This window comes from Chiloscyllium plagiosum, chromosome 1, assembly GCF_004010195.1.
Source record: "Chiloscyllium plagiosum isolate BGI_BamShark_2017 chromosome 1, ASM401019v2, whole genome shotgun sequence".
NCBI lineage: Eukaryota > Metazoa > Chordata > Chondrichthyes > Orectolobiformes > Hemiscylliidae > Chiloscyllium > Chiloscyllium plagiosum.
The window spans coordinates 126288675-126307324 of NC_057710.1; the positions used below are offsets into that span (position 1 = coordinate 126288675).

General features: G+C 37.0%; 2 protein-coding genes across 3 annotated transcripts in view; one reads left to right on the forward strand and one right to left on the reverse strand.

Moving 5' to 3' along the window:
* Positions 1-11118, forward strand: part of paqr3a (progestin and adipoQ receptor family member IIIa) — a 34058-nt gene extending 22940 nt beyond the window's left edge. The window contains exon 7 of the mRNA XM_043696413.1: positions 11038-11118. Within this exon, the coding sequence (XP_043552348.1) occupies positions 11038-11054 (17 nt within the window). The 3' untranslated portion in view covers positions 11055-11118. The remainder of the gene's footprint in view (positions 1-11037) is intronic.
* The window catches only part of bmp2k (BMP2 inducible kinase), a 96817-nt gene that overhangs the window by 3589 nt on the left and 74578 nt on the right, over positions 1-18650 (reverse strand). Inside the window, exons 12-15 of one of the 2 annotated variants that reach the window (XM_043696310.1) lie at positions 16644-16748; positions 11047-11303; positions 8339-8505; positions 4064-4177 (exon numbers count right to left, since the gene is read on the reverse strand). In XM_043696310.1, the coding sequence (XP_043552245.1) occupies positions 4064-4177; positions 8339-8505; positions 11047-11303; positions 16644-16748 (643 nt within the window). Of the gene's footprint in view, positions 1-4063; positions 4178-8338; positions 8506-11046; positions 11307-16643; positions 16749-18650 lie in introns of both variants that reach the window. The other variant, XM_043696300.1, reaches the window with a different exon arrangement.

The following is an 18650-nucleotide window of genomic DNA, read 5'->3' on the forward strand; positions in this document are numbered from 1 at the left end:
CATATATTGTCTAGTCAGTTGCAGAACATCCAACATTTTTGTACAACTGTAACTAAATTGTTCAGGCAGTGTTTCAAATGAAATACAAAGTTCATTGAAAAAAAAAACCCATAAGACCATAATATAGAGGAGCACAATTAGCCCATTCAGCTGATCACGTGTAGTCTGCCATTCAATCACAGCCAACGTTTCTCAACCTCACTTTCATGCCTTCTCCCATATCCCCTGATTCTCTTACTAATCAAGAGCCTATCAAAAAAAACTTGGGTAGAATTATTTTAGTTTTTTTGTAATAAACTTCTAACATCCTTTACAAGATATACAAATTCTGCCTTCCAAGTTATTCATCAGAATAAAAAAAGTAATTCAGAATCAAATGTATTGTAAAAACAATAAACAATCTTAATATTTACTGCTTTGAATGAGGCTGTATTTAGCAATGAGCTGCCATATGATTACATAAGCAATTATATACATTTAGAAATACTAAGTAGAGTAATTTTGCCCTCTCACGAGTGAAATGTCTATTGTCTGGCACATCCTGCACTTCGGATTGGCCCATATGAACTTTGTGACCATTAAATCTCCAATATAACTGCAGTTATCAAGATTCAAATGGGCTTCTGTGCACCATTTGTTCCAGGTGACTGACAATGCTCCAAATCTGCTCCAAAATTAGCATCTAGCCCCCACCAGTCTTGCTATCCATCAAGGTAGAAGTTAATGACAACAATCTTCAAATACATAGACACTCAGAGAATGAGAATAGAAAGAATGAAGCTGTAATTATATAATACCTTTCATGAACATAGACAGTCTCAAAGTGCTTTGTCAGCCAATTGAAATACTTTGGAAGTGTAGTCACTGCTTTAAAATAGAAAACTATACACAAGCAAGCTCCATCAACAGTATTGAGATGTTGGTGAATGGTTAACTTTTAGCCGACAAAGACTCTGGATTGACCCTTAAGCCCACAACTTTACAAATCGTGAGATAGTGCTACTGACAAATATGTCAGATATTTGATAATATTAATCTTCATGTAAATTTTGAGTCAGCTGGAAGGAAATTTTCCAGGACAAGGTATGTCAGCGGACTCCTGTACACCTAACACATTTAGACTCCAGAGGCTGGAATCACTATTCAATGGATAATAGTGCCCAAGCTATGGTAAGGCTGATGGTAACACTGTCTTATGTAAAATTGCAATGCCCACCTGCTACCTTAGACTCAAAAAAAAGTTTCCTAATCTTAAATAACACAGTGGATTCAAGCCCAATTCAAAGGCTGGATTTTATGCAAGCTGTTGCAATGGGGACCACAGTGGTCAGGCCCATATAATCGTAGGAGTGGCCCAGCATCAGTTTCTTGATTAAACCTCCTCCAATTAAATTAGAACAGAAGGGTCTGACAGGGAATTCCTGGTAGTCAGCACCAGGATGTCAATTTGCCTCCTTCATGAGCCAAGTGACATCTGTTAACCTTGAGCCCACTGCAATTTAGGGGGGGCTCAGAAATTAAATAGAGATTGGAAGGTCCTGTAACAGCGATAGTGTCCTGACCTCTGGACCAGAAGTTACAGGTTCATGTCTCACCTGCCCAAAGGTTGGTCCATAACATTTTTTTTAAATCAACTTGTTTGAGCATGTTAATGATATTGTTACTTTAAAACAAAAAAAAAACACTCTAAATGCGACATTCTATTACCAACAAGTTCCTTATCATCAGAAACAGTAAATAAGCGTACCCCACCTCCTACACAATCGCAGAGTAACCTTTTGGTAATAACCACATCCAATAAGCTCTCAATAAAATTATTTCAAAAATATAGGAGCTAAAGCATTACCTTTCAAACATGCATTAAATTATCATCTTGCACTAAATATGACCTGAAAAATTATTAATCCATTTGATAACAGTTTGAAAATGTAAATCTGTGTAAGTCGCTATAAATATGCTTTTTTAATACTTTTTGCAAATGCACAAAGATTATTACAAATTTCAATCATGTACACGTTTCTAAACACAATGCATAATCTCCAATAGTGGAACACAAGAGCATCTTTAATCAAATCTTTAAAAATAAAAAGAACTTTTTTTTGATGTTCTTTTCCCAGACAACAGATTAAAATTGATGAATGTCTTGTAACTTGTAATTACATGCCTTCTGATTTATCAGTAGAAATGTTTTGGCGAGTAACTTGAAGCTATATTTAAATTGGAAACATATTGTCAATCCAAAGCGGTTTGCCACATGATTCTTATGAGGGTTACCATTCAGTCTGTTTCAATGTGCTTCTATTCTACTGAAGATGGAGACACACCAGCTGCTTAAAATGTGTAATTTCAAAAAGGAAATAAAAAAAGGAACAGAAAACTTCCTCTTACACTCATGTCCTCCAAGAACAAGATTAGGAAGCAATTAACAGTAATACAAAAATGTATTAAAATCTGAAGCTCATTTTATCCAAAGATCTTGTCAATATTCAACAAGATGTTGATTGAAAGCAATGAACTAAAATGGATTGATCAAAATATGAAATGTGACCTTACATCGGATGACACACTCTCTCAACGTGAGAAGTAGAAACAATATTTGTACAAGATGAAGTAAACAAGCACATCCTTCTCGAGCGAAGAACAATATTGCTGCATGTCTTGGAACTTAGTTCTGGTCCGTGCTCAAATTTTCACCTTGCTCAAATTATTGAAATATCTGTAGTCAGATTGAGGAGATATGGGTTGTGGAGTCAATGTGAAACTTGCAGGTTTATTCTACCCCGTAGCACACTTCCTATTTAGATATCTTGAAATCATTGATATTTTATCGATGAGCATTAGAAGTATTTTCCCAACAATATCCATAGTAGATACTCACCCAGAAACAAGCTGCAGTTTTAGAAACCATACCAAAATACTTACAAGCACTTTTGCCATTTCTGAAAACTTGCAAATGAACATTTCTCAAAACAGTTCTAGGAAATTAGCATGAATTCTGAAATTCTCAATCATGATCCTCTACAAAGGAAATTAAATTTTTATCCTGTGTTTCATATGGGATGGCAGGGTCCAAGGCTAAAATTGCTCCAGAGATCTGTGCTGTACTAACAATGACTTACTCAGATTTATTTACAAATTCTAAAATCATCTGGACTTTAACCAAGTGGGAAATTGCCATATCACGCCACACCAATAGTGATGCAGAACCATACAGGAGAAGTGAACTTGAACAGGAAGGAGGAGTGGTGCTTGGATCCTCAGACAACAAGCTCTATTTGTATAAGTGCCACACAACCAAAGCACTGCTGATGATTCCTGCTTTCTATTTTATATAAATTTCTATATAAATAGAAAGCAGGGATCATCAGCAGTGCTTTGTCCAGAGGCTCATTGAAGATGTTACCTAGTATGGTGACAAAACGTTTGAAAATGAACTTTCCAACTCAGCGAGCAAACCTACATCCAGAACCTCAACCTGAGCTACAAATCTCAAAACTCACTACAACTGAAACTTCCTGAGAGTGAACTGAAAAGGTGTCACTAATCGATGTCTTCAGAAAATCAACCAAGTAACAATCATACATGCCTGTGGAACAACACAATTGAAAATCTCTTAAGTAACCTGGCCAGCTTTGTCTTTTTAAAAAACGTTATCCACTGTTTGAGTGATGTTTTTTGTGTGAATGGGACAGGGACCAAAGCTTATTGGATTTAAAATCACAGGCACTAGATGACTTTGTTTCATTTTGCTCTGCTAAGTTACTGTATTGATTACAAATGATTAAGTCTGTTGTTTGATTGACAAACCAGGTGTCCAGAATTGATTAGCCATAAAACCTGGCTTAAAAAGTCTGATTAGGAACCAGTGGAGTTGATTTTGAGGGTGTTTGAAAGTTTTAATTGTAATGTGGTGCAAATACAGAGTTAGGAGATTCTTTTGATTCAGCTGTCTGTCTCTGTATCGTGAGTAATTAAAACCTATTGTTCCAAGTAGAAACTTTATTAAAGTTCAAAGTAGCCATGATCATAAACTTTGTATAATCTTTAAAAGAATCAGACTAACCTGCTTCAGAAACAAATGGAATACAGCCAAACAAATCTTCTTTAACTGGGGTGTGGGGAACCGGATGTGGCTCAACTTCTGTCTCGATAGATGTTCTCCTCCGCTCTGGTTTACCTCAAGGGAAAAAAAAAATGGCATTTTCTGTCTGAAAACTATACCTCAGTTTATACAGAGAATAGCTATTTAAATAAGCAAATTATTGCAATAGGAAAATCAGCATATTTCCTAATACTGCACAAGATAATAGGCTTCATTATTTTTAAAATTTTGTATTACATGATGTACGGCATTAATTAGTTGGCACCGAATCCATTACTTGAGTTAGCATTTATCTAAAAGCTAAATAGATCTACATTTGTACTATGTCAACAGCTGCTTTATGAATTTACTACTTGGGTGAATTGTAAAGGTTTTAGGACCAGAAATAGTAAATCTTCAATAGACTGTCAGCAATCTGAGAAAAATACAGATGTTGCTATCTAAAATTATTTTACAATTTCCGTTGCCCTTTTTAAATCAGAAGGATTGTAATACATAAAGCCATTTAGAAACACTGTGAATGCAAATTGCAACAATAGTCCAGCTTAATCGTGAAACCATACATACGAGTAGCACTAGTGGAAAGCTCCTATTTCTATGAGTACGGAGTTCAAGACAGGAGCGGGCCAAGCAACAATTGTAATTGGACTGAAACAGCCACGTCATGACCTCTTTGGTGACTTGGTTGAGCACCTCAACACAGACTTCCAGTGAAGTTGCAGCTATGAACAGACCATGAATCCCAGGCATCCAGCTGCAGAACCAGGGGTACAAAGTTTTAAATTATTACATCACCTCCTTACAGGAGATTTCTAGTTGACAATTACTGCTGTCCTCTGTCACCAGTCACAAAACCCCAAACTTGTAGTGTAGCTTGGTCAATGGCACCCAGGATGATTCAACTGTACAGAGGAGTAGGTGAGAGTGCAGAGGAGGAAAACTATGAGAGAAAGTTATAGTGACAGGGATCTAATAGGGGAGTAAATAGATATTTTTGCATTTGTAAATAAATGCAAGGTTGTACATCTGGTACAAGGGATAAGGATGCAATGTGGTTGAAAGACTTGTGTGGAAGGGAGTGGGTGGGGGTTGGGTGCGGGTTTGAGTGTGCGCGCAAAAGAGAACAACCAGTGGCCTTGGTCTATACAGGCACCAAAGATATATATAGAAAAATGGGATAAGCTGCTGCTGCTGGGAGATTTTAGGAAGCTGGGAAAGAGAATAAGCAAAAGGTAGTACTCTTCAGATGTTATTAAATTTGAAAAAAAAATAGGACAGATGAATGTGCAGCTAGGAATACGGGTTCTGAGGAAAGGGTGTGAAGGGGTCAGGTACCAAGCTAAGTCAGGTGTGCTCACAGAAGTTTAAACTCATTTGGCAAGGGGGGTTGAGTACTTTTTTTATTGTAAATCAGTACAGAAAATGACCTTTTGCCCCAATGTGTCCATGCCAATCATCAAGCATCTTTTTAATCTCATGCCATTTTTCATCACTTGGCCTATAGCTTTATGTCATAATGGTGTTTCAGTGCTCATTTATGTACTACTTAAACCTTGAGATTTCCTGCCTCTAACACCCTTTTAGGCAGTGAATTCCAGACACTTGCCACCTTCAAATTCCCTCTAAAACGCCTGCTCTGTACGTTACAACTCTATCTATCCCTATCAGAACTTGATATACCTCAATCAGGTCCCAACTCAGCCTTTTCCACTCGAAGGAAAACATCCCTAGTCTCTCTTCCTAGCTGAATCACTGCAACTCAAGTAATGCCCTGATGAATCTCCTCTGCACGCTTTCAGTGCCATCACATCCTTCCTACAGTGTGGCAACCAGAAATGCACTCAGTACTCCAGCTGTGCCTAACTCAAGTTACACGCAACGCCAGCACAAGTTCCTTGCTCTTTTACTTAATGTCTTGACTAATAAAGGTGAGTATCTCACATGTAATCTACCTTATGTACTCATCTTGCTGCCTTTAAAGATTTATAGAAATGCACAGCAAGCTCCCAGTGACCAAATGCACCTTCTAGGGTCCTACTTATCAATATGTAATCCCTTGCATGGAAACCAGAATGCAGGATTCAAAGGGGAAACACGTTACACAGAAATTGGGTGAGGCAGATAGTATTACAAGAAATCGTAAGATATAAAACACAAATAGTCAACAACTATTGGGAATGATATAAAGAAGCAAACTGCAGAGGTACGAAAGAATGCACTCGTCTTTGTCAAGACAGTTTCTGCCAAGATCATAGTGAAAGATGAGATAATTGAGATATTAAATGGACTAAAAAAGGAAAAGGAGGTATCAGAAAGGCTGTGGACTTAAAGCTGATAAGCTATCACAACTAAACAGGATGTACCCGAAGATGTTGAAGGAAGTACAGATGGAAAGTACATAGTACAAGCCATAATGTTCCATCAACGCTGAAAATATCAAATTTGGTGGGCTTTCCAGCATATTTGAAATCCATGACATTACAGGAACTGTATGGATATTTGTTGGCTAAGTGATAGGAAATAATTAAGAAGAAGATTGATCAAACTGGAGAATGTTTTACAGTGAGAAAGCATAGCAAAAGTTTACACCATGGTTTCTCTTGATATATTCTAATGGCCTAAAGTTTGGTGTACTTACTACAATTTCAAAATTTAAAGATGAACTAAAATTTGGAGTATTTGTAAATTGTAAACAGAGAAGAATAATGTCACACTGCAGATTAGAAGCAGAGTGTGAATGGGTGACTACCACGAGTCATAAGAGGAAGAGTCACATCTCAATGTAAGTGGGACAAATTTCCTCAGGGAGCCGGGTGGGTGGATGGGGCGAGGTGGTGAAGGTTGCTGTTTAAAGTTGTTTCAAGGACAATGGTAATGTGAAGAGTAGTTATTTTGTTAACATTAACTCAATCAATCAATTAGGCGTGTGAACGGAGATTATTTAATGCCAGTTAATTTAAAATGTGGTTTAATTTCAAGTATCATCGTTGTGGGAAAACTTTCAAATTTCCCTATCACTGATAAAGAAAGTGATTTTACTGGAGGTTAAGATGATGCCATCTCCAGTAATGTTAGAAATGGGAATTTGTTGAAATTGAAATTGTAAAGGGAAACCTAGTACTTTGCAAAACTCAATGATTGCCTGTAATCCTTTTATGCAAGTTACAGTTTCAGTTAGAGTTGGATCCAAAGAGTCAAGACTTCTGAGGTTAAAGTGACACTGAAACACATCAGATTGGGAAAAAAAAAGTTAACAGCAGCTGGAGATGAATTAAGAGAGCCGGAATTTAATCTACATTCAAACCAAAAGCAAGAGATATCAAAACAGACAACAACATTGAAAGCTCATGACAGAAAGAAAAGGAAAGCAGCACTTTCTAACTGAACTCTTTCGTAAATCATACTGATACCATATAGCCAAGAGGAAGAATTTAATTGAATATAAATTTAACATTTAAAATTAAGAAAGTTGTTGCTCCTCCAAGAAAAACACTGAACGAAACCTCTGCTGAGTGAGAAAGAGAGAGAGATAAGAGTGACAGATAGCAAGACAAAGTGTAAAGGCCATTTACTCTTTTGGACAGCAATGTGAGCGAGTAGGTGCACTTTGGTTGAAAAGACTTAATCCATGGAAATTTAAGGACTCTGGTAGATTCATTCTTCATTTTGGCATAGTATGTGGGAGTAATCACTGGCATGAGCAGTTTTGCTGGAATTTAGTTCACAATTTCTCTGAAGGCTGGCAAGAAAAGAACTTTAATGTCCAATGAAATTACAACTCAGCAATGACAGAAAAGCAGAGGATGCAGAGATTAATTAAATTAGGTTGCACAATTTGGTCAATGTTGAGCAAAATTAGGACACTGAGTCTTCACAAATTCGTCTCAATTTTTCACTGTCCTGCTGCCAATACAGCTGAAGAAGTTTTCCTTTTAAATATTATTATTGTTGACTGGAGTGTGAGAGTCAATGTCAAATTAATTGACTAGAATGCATTCCCTGAAGTGTCGTTGATGTATCTTTTGCAATTAAATATACTAGTGCATGTTAGCAAGGTATGGTGTGCCAAGACTATGAAGTTAATTCTGTTAACAGATTACTTATGAGTCACCTCAAGCACAGTTAAAAAAGATACAAACATTTTCTGTTCTATGGTTAAGCTAAATTTTGTCCACACAATATTTTTATCATGGGTGGAAGGAAAGCAAATAAAAGTAACCATGCATGGATCATTACCACTCATATATGATCTGAGCTGGTCAAATTCCCTATCAAGCAGCTCTTCCTCAGTTAAATTTGAGAAGTTGTCCTCGCCAAATGGATTCCATCCAGACATGTCAGGAGGGTTACTGATATTCTGTGGAGGACAATTGAGAATACCATCCATTTCTAAAGAAGTTGGCCTGTGAAGTGAAAAGAAATACTCTTCATCCTAAGCAAAACACCAGTGTACACATTTGTATATATAAATATAACAAAACAGCTGACAAAAACATAAATTAGCTTTTTTTTTGCAAATGTAAACTCCATTTAAAAATGTTAATTTTGGGATTCTAAAAGGGACTAGATAATACAGATCATGAAAAGCTACTTCACCTGCTCAATTAGTAGAAACCAAAAAGTGGTAAATTTGAACAAACCTGGAGAAACATTATTTCTTCTGTGTCCAATCAATGGAAAGGTTCATTAGGAAGTAATGTTTTAGGATATAATTTGAAATAGTTTCAGACATGAAGAAAAGCAAATGTGCATGTTTGAAAGTAACCAGTGATTTGGCAACCACAGTTCCTATCAGCATCTCAACTCATGTCTGGGTCTGTTCGAGATTAATTATTGGCAATTGTTGAGATTAGTCAACAACCACATGATGATAATATAAGACTACCTGGGTGGCAAAAAGGTAAACTGGATGGAAATTGGCATTTTCTCATCTAGAAATACTTAAATTACTAACACTTAGAAAGGAACCATTCTAAGTAAAAGATCACCCTTAAATAATTATATACAAAACATAATAGTACTTTTACTCTCCTTTTTTCCTTGACATTTATACTTATTAGTAATAAAATGCGGATTGTTGCACAATTGCTCCAAAACAAACAGGAGGCTGGGTTTCATGCTGCCCCTTTGGCAAATTGGAGGCAGGGATGGAGTGGGAAATACAGGTGTTCGTTCTCTTATTTACTAACTACCTGCTCTCAGCATGTCTGAAATGCTACAGGAGATGCAGAAGCACCAGCCTGCCTCATTTGCTTCATTTAATCTATGACAGGCCTAAATCACATGGGAAGGCTACACAGCTTTAGCTGACTTTTACTCAAATCAAGCTCCGTACGGGTTGGTTTCAGAAATTTGACACCTAAAGTCCATTCCCTTTTGACTCTCCTCGGCCTTTCAAACCAGGCACCATATTATGCCTTCCTGGGGCCTGCCAGACTATCAAGTGATACTTGACATCAGAGTCTGGGCTCCTGTCTGTCAGGACTAGCTGACTTTCCTGCATGGAGTTTCTGGGACTAGCCATCTGCTGCCATCTAATTGGTCAGCAGCTCTCTCAGACAACATATCCTCAAACAAAATGGCAAAAGTCTGGCCTTAAAAGAATTCATGTTGGAAGCCTGTAAAATTGATTGGAGATAGCTCTCAGGATTGTAGGGGAAGGTCAGAGGTAGACATTTGTATAAAAAAATCAGCTCATGGTTTTCTGAAGGCTATTTCATTTGTGGCACAAGAATTGGAGTCAACACTTCCTGCACGTGTCTATTTAAAGTCTTAGTGCCAAGTGTCAGCATTAAAATGACTATGATAGAAGCAAAATACTGCTAATCAGTAAATGGAAACAGAAGCTACCAGAAATTTCTGAAAGAAAAAGAGCTAGTATTTTGAGTCAAATAAGATTCTTCTTCAGTTCTAACAATTCACTCCTTTCATAAATATAAACATAAATTCCATATTTTTAGACCTTTGAAAACTTAATCAAGGGTAACTTTCTATATTCAGTTTGTCTATTATTTATGTAATGTACCGTGTGTAAAACAGACCTGGTAATTCAGTAAACTGTGAAGATAGAGTTAGGACTTTTCAGTTAAGAAAGATTCTGAACTTCAAATATGGAGAATTGCTTATTATACTTTTCAGGCAATTAAAACAATTCAAAATTATCTTTGACTAAAATATTTAAGCAAAGTTAACTATTTAACATGGAATATGAAACGATTATTCTGAAATTAAGAGTCCCATTATCCACAAATGAAACTATTCAGGCTGTGTGGAAACACTGCACAAAGCCAGAACATATTGGATCCAGCCTAAGGAGACAGGCCTCGAATAAAATCTCATTGAGATTGTGATCCCATCATAGATTCAAATCTGGGATGAGCAGCTGGCAGCAAATTATGTTTTGCTCGACACAATGGTATTTATTTCTCCAACACAGAGAATGCAACCAGGAAAATTTCCATTATAAATATATTTATTCTTAAATACCCACATGCAAGCATTAAACTTTGGAATTCCCATGGGAAATATTTACATTGCAGTTTTTAGGGAAGTGTGGACACTACCCAACCTTTAACAAATCCAAACTCCTGTTGCTTACCACAGAGGGGACAAGGGTAGCAACACGTGCTGGCAGCTGCAGTGTGGGACCAGTTTGCATGCAAACCATTCCAGACACATTTCCAGGTGGTAGTAGGAACTACTGTTTCTGAACTGTAGATCAGGTACAACAAATTGTTACAGGGGTAACACAATTTGTACCTTTGCAATAAAGTAAACCACAAACAATTCTATACAATATAAGAAACAACATTTCAGATGTGTCTTGCCCAATGTACAATTGGTGCATACAGACTCTTATTTTCATAGAAATATTAGACTGTAATAATCCAAAATTAATGCACTGATGACACTCAACTCTTTCATTTTCTTTCTAGAATACTCACCTAACTGATTTATTGGAAGATTCAACTGTCATTGTTCCAACAGGCTGCATAGAGTTATTGCCAGTGACCACAAAAGCCAAACCATGCGAGACATCACTCTGGATCCTATAATGGCCAGCAGGTTGATGGGATATTGGTGAGGTTGGAGAAACAAATGCCATTGAAGTAGTTTGGTATTCATGTTGTGAGCACTGAAATTGTGAATGCTGTGGTACAGCAACTGGAGATTGTACAAAAGCCTGTTCATGTTGTTCTACCTGCTGGATATAAAAAGAAAACAAAAAAAGTTGGTATTTGCTGAATGTAATTATAGTCAAAAAGTATAATTAGTCTCTATTTTACCTCATTTATTTTATAAAGTCAATTACAGTTCAATGATACCACAAGCTCGACTGAAAGGTTGGGGAAAACAGGTGGAATAGAAATTACAAATGTCAGAAAGGTGACTGAAGTCTTGGTTAGAGAAACAGGTTTTGAAAACAAGACATTAGGAAAATGATTCCATATGACTTCATCATGGTGGAGCATGTTAGAGGTAACAAAAAAAAGTGCGAACACACAGACTGGAGGCCTGTGACCAGTGAAGTGCCACAAGGATCAGTGCTGCGTCCACTACTTTTCATTATTTATATAAATAATTGGATGTGAGTTTAAGAGGTATAGTTAGTAAGTTTGCAGATGACATCATAATTGGAGGTGCAATGGACAGCTAAGAAGGTTACCTCTGAGTACAAAAGGATCATGAGCAGATGGCCCAATGGGCTGAGGAGTGGCAGGTGGAGTTTAATTTAGATAAATGCAAGGTCTTGCATTTTGGGAAAGCAAATCTTCACTGGACTTAAGACACCTCAAAGTTTGGGAGAAGATTTGTAGCTCGGGTGCTCGTTGTTGTGGTTCTGTTCGCCGAGCTGGGAATTTGTGTTGCAGACGTTTCGTCCCCTATCTAGGTGACATCCTGAGTGCTTGGAAGCCTCCTGTGAAGCGCTTCTGTGATCTTTCCTCCGGCATTTATAGTGATTTGTACCTGCTGCTTCCAGCTGTCAGTTCCAGCTGACAATGGTAAGATCCTCAGGAGTGCTGCTGAACAAAGATCTTGGAGTACAGGTTCATAGCTCCTCGAAAGTAGAGCTACAGGTAGATAGGATTGTAAAGGCAGCGTTTAGTATGCTTTCCTTTATTGGTCAGAGTATTGAGTACAGGAGTTGGGAGGCTATGTTGCGGCTACGTTAGGCCACTTTTGGAATATTGCATGCAATTCTGGTCTGCTATCAGAAGGATTTTGTGAAACTTGCAAGGGTTCAGAAAAGATTTAAGGGTGTTGCCAGGGTTGCAAGATTTGAGCTATAGGGAGAGGTTGAATAGGCTAGGGCAGTTTTCCCTGGAGTGTCGAAGGCTGAGGGGTGACCTTATAGAGGTTTATAAAATCATGAGGGGCATGGATAGGGTAAATAGACAAGGTCTTTTTCCTGGGGTGGGGGAAACCAGAACTACAGGGTATAGGTTTAAGGTGAGAGGGGAAAGATATAAAAAAGACCTAAGGAGCATCTTTCGTGCAGCGTGTGGTATATGTGTGAACGAGTTGGACCAAAGGGTCTGTTTCTGTGTTGTACATCTCTACGATTCTATGACAAGAGTAGTGAGAGGTGCAAAGACAGCAATGGTTTAGACTGGTAGTTTTATAGTGATTAAGTTTTCTTTAATATTGTTCATGGGATGCAAGTGTGCAGTTAAGAGTTAAACGTCTTGCTATGGATTTGGAGTCATGAGTAGGCCAGACCAGGTAAAGCCAGTAAATGTGCTTCCCTAAAGAAAACTAGTGAACTAGTTGGATTTTGTTTTTGACAACGTTTCATCGTTGTCATTGGGCTGGCATTTTATTCCAGATTTTTATTGAATTCAAAATTTCACCATTTGCCAAGGTGGGATTTGATCTTATGTCATAATCCAAAACATTAACGTGTAACATTACCATTAGTCCAGTGACAATATCATTCTGTCACCAATTCCCCTTGAAGGAAAAGTCACTATACCCACTCAGCTCGGGCTCCCTGCAGTATATGTTTTCATTCAGCTTAGTTTTCAATTGCTTTCCAAACTAGAACAATCTATATTGTCAATGTTTGTCAATGATAACCTAATGAATTTGAATTTATTTTCATAAATCAATTGTCAGCACAATTGCTTGCATTGATTCTATGTTTCTCTCAAGGGCACCCTATTGATACCTTCTAGTCTGTAATCCATAAGAAATCATTGAACCAACAAGAATTTCCATTCTTTGTTTTACTGGAAAAACCCTCAAGAACGTTACATCTTGTTGGGTGATATAACAGCATTTTAAAATGATATACTCAGTTGAATAATATCACCAAGTAACCTCAATGTAAAATTACTCTTTAGAGAGGCATTTTTTTAAATGTCAGTTTTTGTACAAAAATATCAGCATTTTTAATGTACTTTTTTTTTAAACAAGTTATTATATTTTAACTTCTACCTTAATCCTATACAAGTACTTTGCAGTTTATTGCAGTAGCTGTAAAAGTAAAAACTGAAAAGACGTGATGGTTTTTTGTATTCCCATAGACTGCAAGGCGGAAAACAACGTAATTGGCTCTTTCTTTGTTTAGGGACATCAACATTGTTAGGACTTTGAAATCCCCTGATGTGGTGTCAGATTCAAACTAATCATGAGAAAGAGAAAGTCCCCACCTCAGATCACTAGATCTCAGTCAAACCACTTTTTTTTAAAAAAAAAAGGATGAGTAAGAATAACAGCTAGACTATATTTGAGAATTTGAAAAAATATTTGAAAAACCAAAACAGAATATGTCAGAGAAAGGGCAGATTGGTTATTTTGCCAATGTCAAACTAGACCGGAGATTGGAGTTGAAGATAAATGGAATTGGAGATAATATATTGGAAATTAGAGATTATAAAAACACAAAATAGCTGTTGTCCATTCAGCCCTTCCAGCCTGCTCTATGCCTGCAAAGAGATCATCTACGGGTGCAAAGAGATCATCTACTTCAATACCATTTCACTGCTCAACCCTTTTCTTTTCAAATGTAAAAATTAATCTATCTCAGTCTTGTTAAAATGAAAGACAGGTGAAGAGAATAATCAGAGATTAAATTTAATGCAGAACAGTGTAAAATTTTGGATAAAGGAAGGCAAAATTAAGGTTTCAAATAGCTTAAGACAAAGGTGAGAAGAGATACAGAAAACTTAAAAAAATGATTCTTAAACGTTAACAACCAATGCAGTGCACAATTCAATAAAGCCAACAGAATGAAAAGTAGAAAATTCTGGAAATATTCAGTTGAGGCAGAACCTGTGGACAGAGAAACAAAGTTAATGTTCAGGTTGATGAACTTTCCCAAAGGGTTCAACCTCAAACATCAATTCTTTTTCCATCCACATATGCTACCTGACCAGAGTGTTTCCAGCATGAATTGGTTTCATTTTATCATCTGCAGCATTTTGCTTTATTCTGAAGTTGATGTATAAAACTAAAATAACATGACAGAATTCAGAAGGGAGTGATCAAATTTTGCTGTGTTCAAGTCAGACTACAATACCGGAATATTATATCCAATTAGAATCGGAGATAATTTACCAAAACCCATTAGATTCAAGGAAGGTTCCTTTAGATTGGAAATTAGCCAACGTAAACTCCTCAAAAAGGGAGGGAAGCCAAAAGCAAAGGAAAAAAAAGTGTTTAACAAATTTAGTAGAGCTCTTTGAAAAAATAACTTCTATTGTGGATAAAGGGGAACTAGCAGATATCATAATTTTACATTTGGATTTGAGGAAGGTATTTGATAAGGTGCCACATCAAAAGGTTATTGCAAAAAATAAAAAAAAAACATGGTGTTAAAGTGTAAAATATTGGCTTAGATAGAGGATTGACTGGCTAACAAGATGCAGAACGTGGGAATAATTGGGTCTTCTTTAGGATGCAAGATGTTACAGGTGGTATGGCACAGGGGCTGGGTGCTGGGGTCTCAACTCAACAATCTATATAAATGATTTGAATGAAAGGATTGAAGGAATGGTTGCTAAATTTGCAAATAACAAAGATGTGTAGTAAAGTAGATTGAAAGGGGAAATAAGCAGCCTAAAAAAAGGAATATGGCAAGGTTAAGTGAGTTGGCAAAAATCTGGCAAATGGAGTATAATATGGGAAAGTTAGGGAGACTATGTCCAATGGTATTATCGTTAGACTATTAATCCAGAAGTCCGGTAATATCCTGGGGACCTGGGTTCGAATCCTGCCATGGAAGATGGTGGAATTTGAATTAAATAAAAATGGAATTAACAGTCTAATGATGACCACAAAACCATTGTCAACACAGTTGAGTGTTGAGAATGTTTGGAATTCTCTGCCTCAAATGGCACTGGATACAGAATCTTTAAATCTTTTTAAGGCAGAGATGCACATGTATGTAGATTCTTGATTACTGGAGGGACAGAAGATTATGAGGAGTATACAGAAATGTAGAATTAACTTGAAATCAGATCCGCCATTATCTTATTTACCAGCTGTGCAGGCACAAAGGGTTAAATTTCAAAGGATTGATTTCCTGAAGGAGGGCTTATGCCCAAAACGTCGATTCTCCTGCTCCTTGGATGCTGCCTGACCTGCTGCGCTTTTTCAGCAACACATTCTTCAGCAAAGGGTGAAATAGCCTACTCTTTATACAAATGTATGCACGAAGAACAAAAGTTCAATTGATTGAGTGAACAAACAGATTGAGCCTCACATCAAATTAAAAAGGGAAAATAGTAGAGATTTGAATATATGAGGATGAGCTTATAAAAAGGTACTTAAGGAGAAAATTTAAATTTGGAAGATGGCAGTAAAGGCACATAATCAAACCAATAAAAGTCAAATTTAGGACAAATGAGACAGTTGTAAATATACTGAGTCGATTTCCAAATGGTCTTGGAGGGGAAAAAGAAAACCTGAATACTGTAATAACTTGATGCCAAATTCCAAGGTATTTAGTATACTTTATGAGGTACATATAACTTTACAATACAGAAGATGGCCACTCATCCCAACATGTCTGTACAGGCTCCCCAAAAGAGCTATCCAGCTTGTCCCATTCTCCAGTCCTATTTCTGTACCCCTCTAAAATCACCATTTCCAAATATATATCCAGCTCCCTTTTGAAACCACATGGAATCAGCCCTCATCAGTCCCCAGGCAGAGCATCCATATCGTAACAAATCTGAGCAAAGAAGTTTCTTATAACCTTTCACTTAAAGCTCCTTTGAATTTTGAAATTGTGACCCCTAGTTATTTCAATTAATGAGATATTTTAGATTAAGTAGCTTTTCTGATCATTAATGATCTTACAACCTTTAACAGTCTCATTGTTTTTCTTTCATGGCTTTGAAAGACACAGTCACAAGGGCTCTGACAATATTTCTAAAGTATGCTCTGTTAGCTTTAAAATGCAGATAAAAGTATCACAATTACTCAGCTTAAATTGAATAATCCAATTGGATGAGTATCTCAAGTCTCTCACTTTGCCACATACAGCTCTCCCCAATAAATAAATAAATAAATAAATAAATAAAAAGGCTCTTACCACAGCTGAATAGGGAAGCATTTGCTGCTGTTGATAATACATTGGTTGCATCATTAATTGTTGCTGTTGTAATTGCTGTGCTGATGGCTGCAAAGCCTGTGGATACTGACATAGGAATGAAAATAACTTAGATATAGAGCAAGAAGTCTCATTACTACTTGTATTTGCATCATAAATATAACAACAACATGCTTAGGCTTAAGTAAATTTTAAAATTTATATAAGGCATAAAAAGTAGTAATACTGAATAAAAACAATTACATTTTTGACATTTTAATTCACTTGACCGGCATTTCTTGAGACGTCTTTGCTGAAGCAAAACTTAAAAATACAATGTGCAATGTTTTCCACCAGCAGAGAAAATAAACTTGGTCTTGGGTAGCATGCATATTATTAAATCTTGATAGCAGTATCAAACCACCCATGCTTGGAGACTTTGAAGTACACTAGCAATGTTCTGCTTGAAGTTTGATATTTGTTTATTCATAGGCTAGCGAAAGTTAATACTCTCCCATTATCATGAGTTAATAGATTTCTCTAAAGGTAAACTTTAAAAACAAAACCCTCAAAGTATTATGAAGTAAACTGAACCTTAAATTCATGAGAGGCATGGATAGGGTCAATAGCCAAGAATTTTTTCCGGGGTAGGGGAGTCCAAAACTAGAGATCATAGGTTTAAAATGAGAGAAGCAAGATTTAGAAGAGTTCAGACAGGCAACTTCTTCAGAGGGTGATGCATGTATGGAATACACTGCCAGAAGAAATGGTAGAGGCTGGCACAGTTACAACATTTAAAAGGCATCTGGATAGGTATATGAGAAGGAAGGGTTTAGAGGGATGTAGACCAAATGCTGACAAATGGAACAAGATTAGCTAGTTGGTGGGGCCAAATGGACTGAAGGGTCTGTTTATGTGCTTTAAAACTCTATGTTGCTTAACACTTCTAAACTGTACTTACTACAGATTCATAAAAATAATTGCAAGATGTATTACAATGCATTAAGAGAATAAACATATGTAGCATAAGTTCCATTTCTTTTCCTGCAGTTTTAATAAGGATTCATTACGAAGATCCAGGATTTTGGTGTGAACTTGTCAAAAATAAAATCTTTGAGGGATAAATAAACTATCCAAAAAAAAGATTAACATAAAAACATATGTTTAGTAGAAACTGAATCCTCCCACCATCGACAGCTACTTTCACTTTTAAAAAATGACTATAGAGTGACTAAGGCTGAGAACTGAAATTTCAGGGGCTTTTGACATTTATGAAGGATAGACCAAAGGAATACAAGGTAGGGTAGCGCTGTTAATAAACAATGAGATCATAATATTGATCAAGGGAGGATCTAGATTGGAAGATTAAGATGTGTGTCTGTGTGGAATTTGCACATTTCCCTGTGTCTGCATAAGTTTCCTCCAGGTGCTTTGGTTTTGCCCCACAGTCAAAGGTTGTGGAGGTTAGCCATGGGGGATGTTGGTTTATGGGACCTGGGGGGGTGGGTTTGGATGGGATGCTCTTCAGAAAGTCAGCATGAACCGAATGGCCTGCTTCCACACCATAGGGATTCTATAAAATAAGGCTGGATTGGACTAAGAAACATCAAGGGGCAGGAAACATTGCTGGGAAGTGTTTCTGAGCCAACATGACACCAATTGTAGATGTAGGTTTGCTTGCTGAGCTAGAAGGTTCATTTTCAGACGTTTTGTCACCATACCATGTAATATCTTCAGTGAGCCTCTGGACAAAGCATTGCTGATGATCCCTGCTTTCTATGTACAGTAGCGCCTCGACTTACGAACTTAATCTGTTCCGGGACCCGGTTTTTCGCGAACTGAATCAATTTTTCCCGTTGTTCGGATATTTCCGGAGTCTTTTCTCTTTTTTGTCTCTTGGAGGTTGGTGATGCCACAAGAAAACAATCCAGAGAAACTTGTTTTTTTCTTTGTTGCAGAATTTTCCGAAAATGGGACGTCACATTGTCATTTAAAATGTTCACTGCTTTT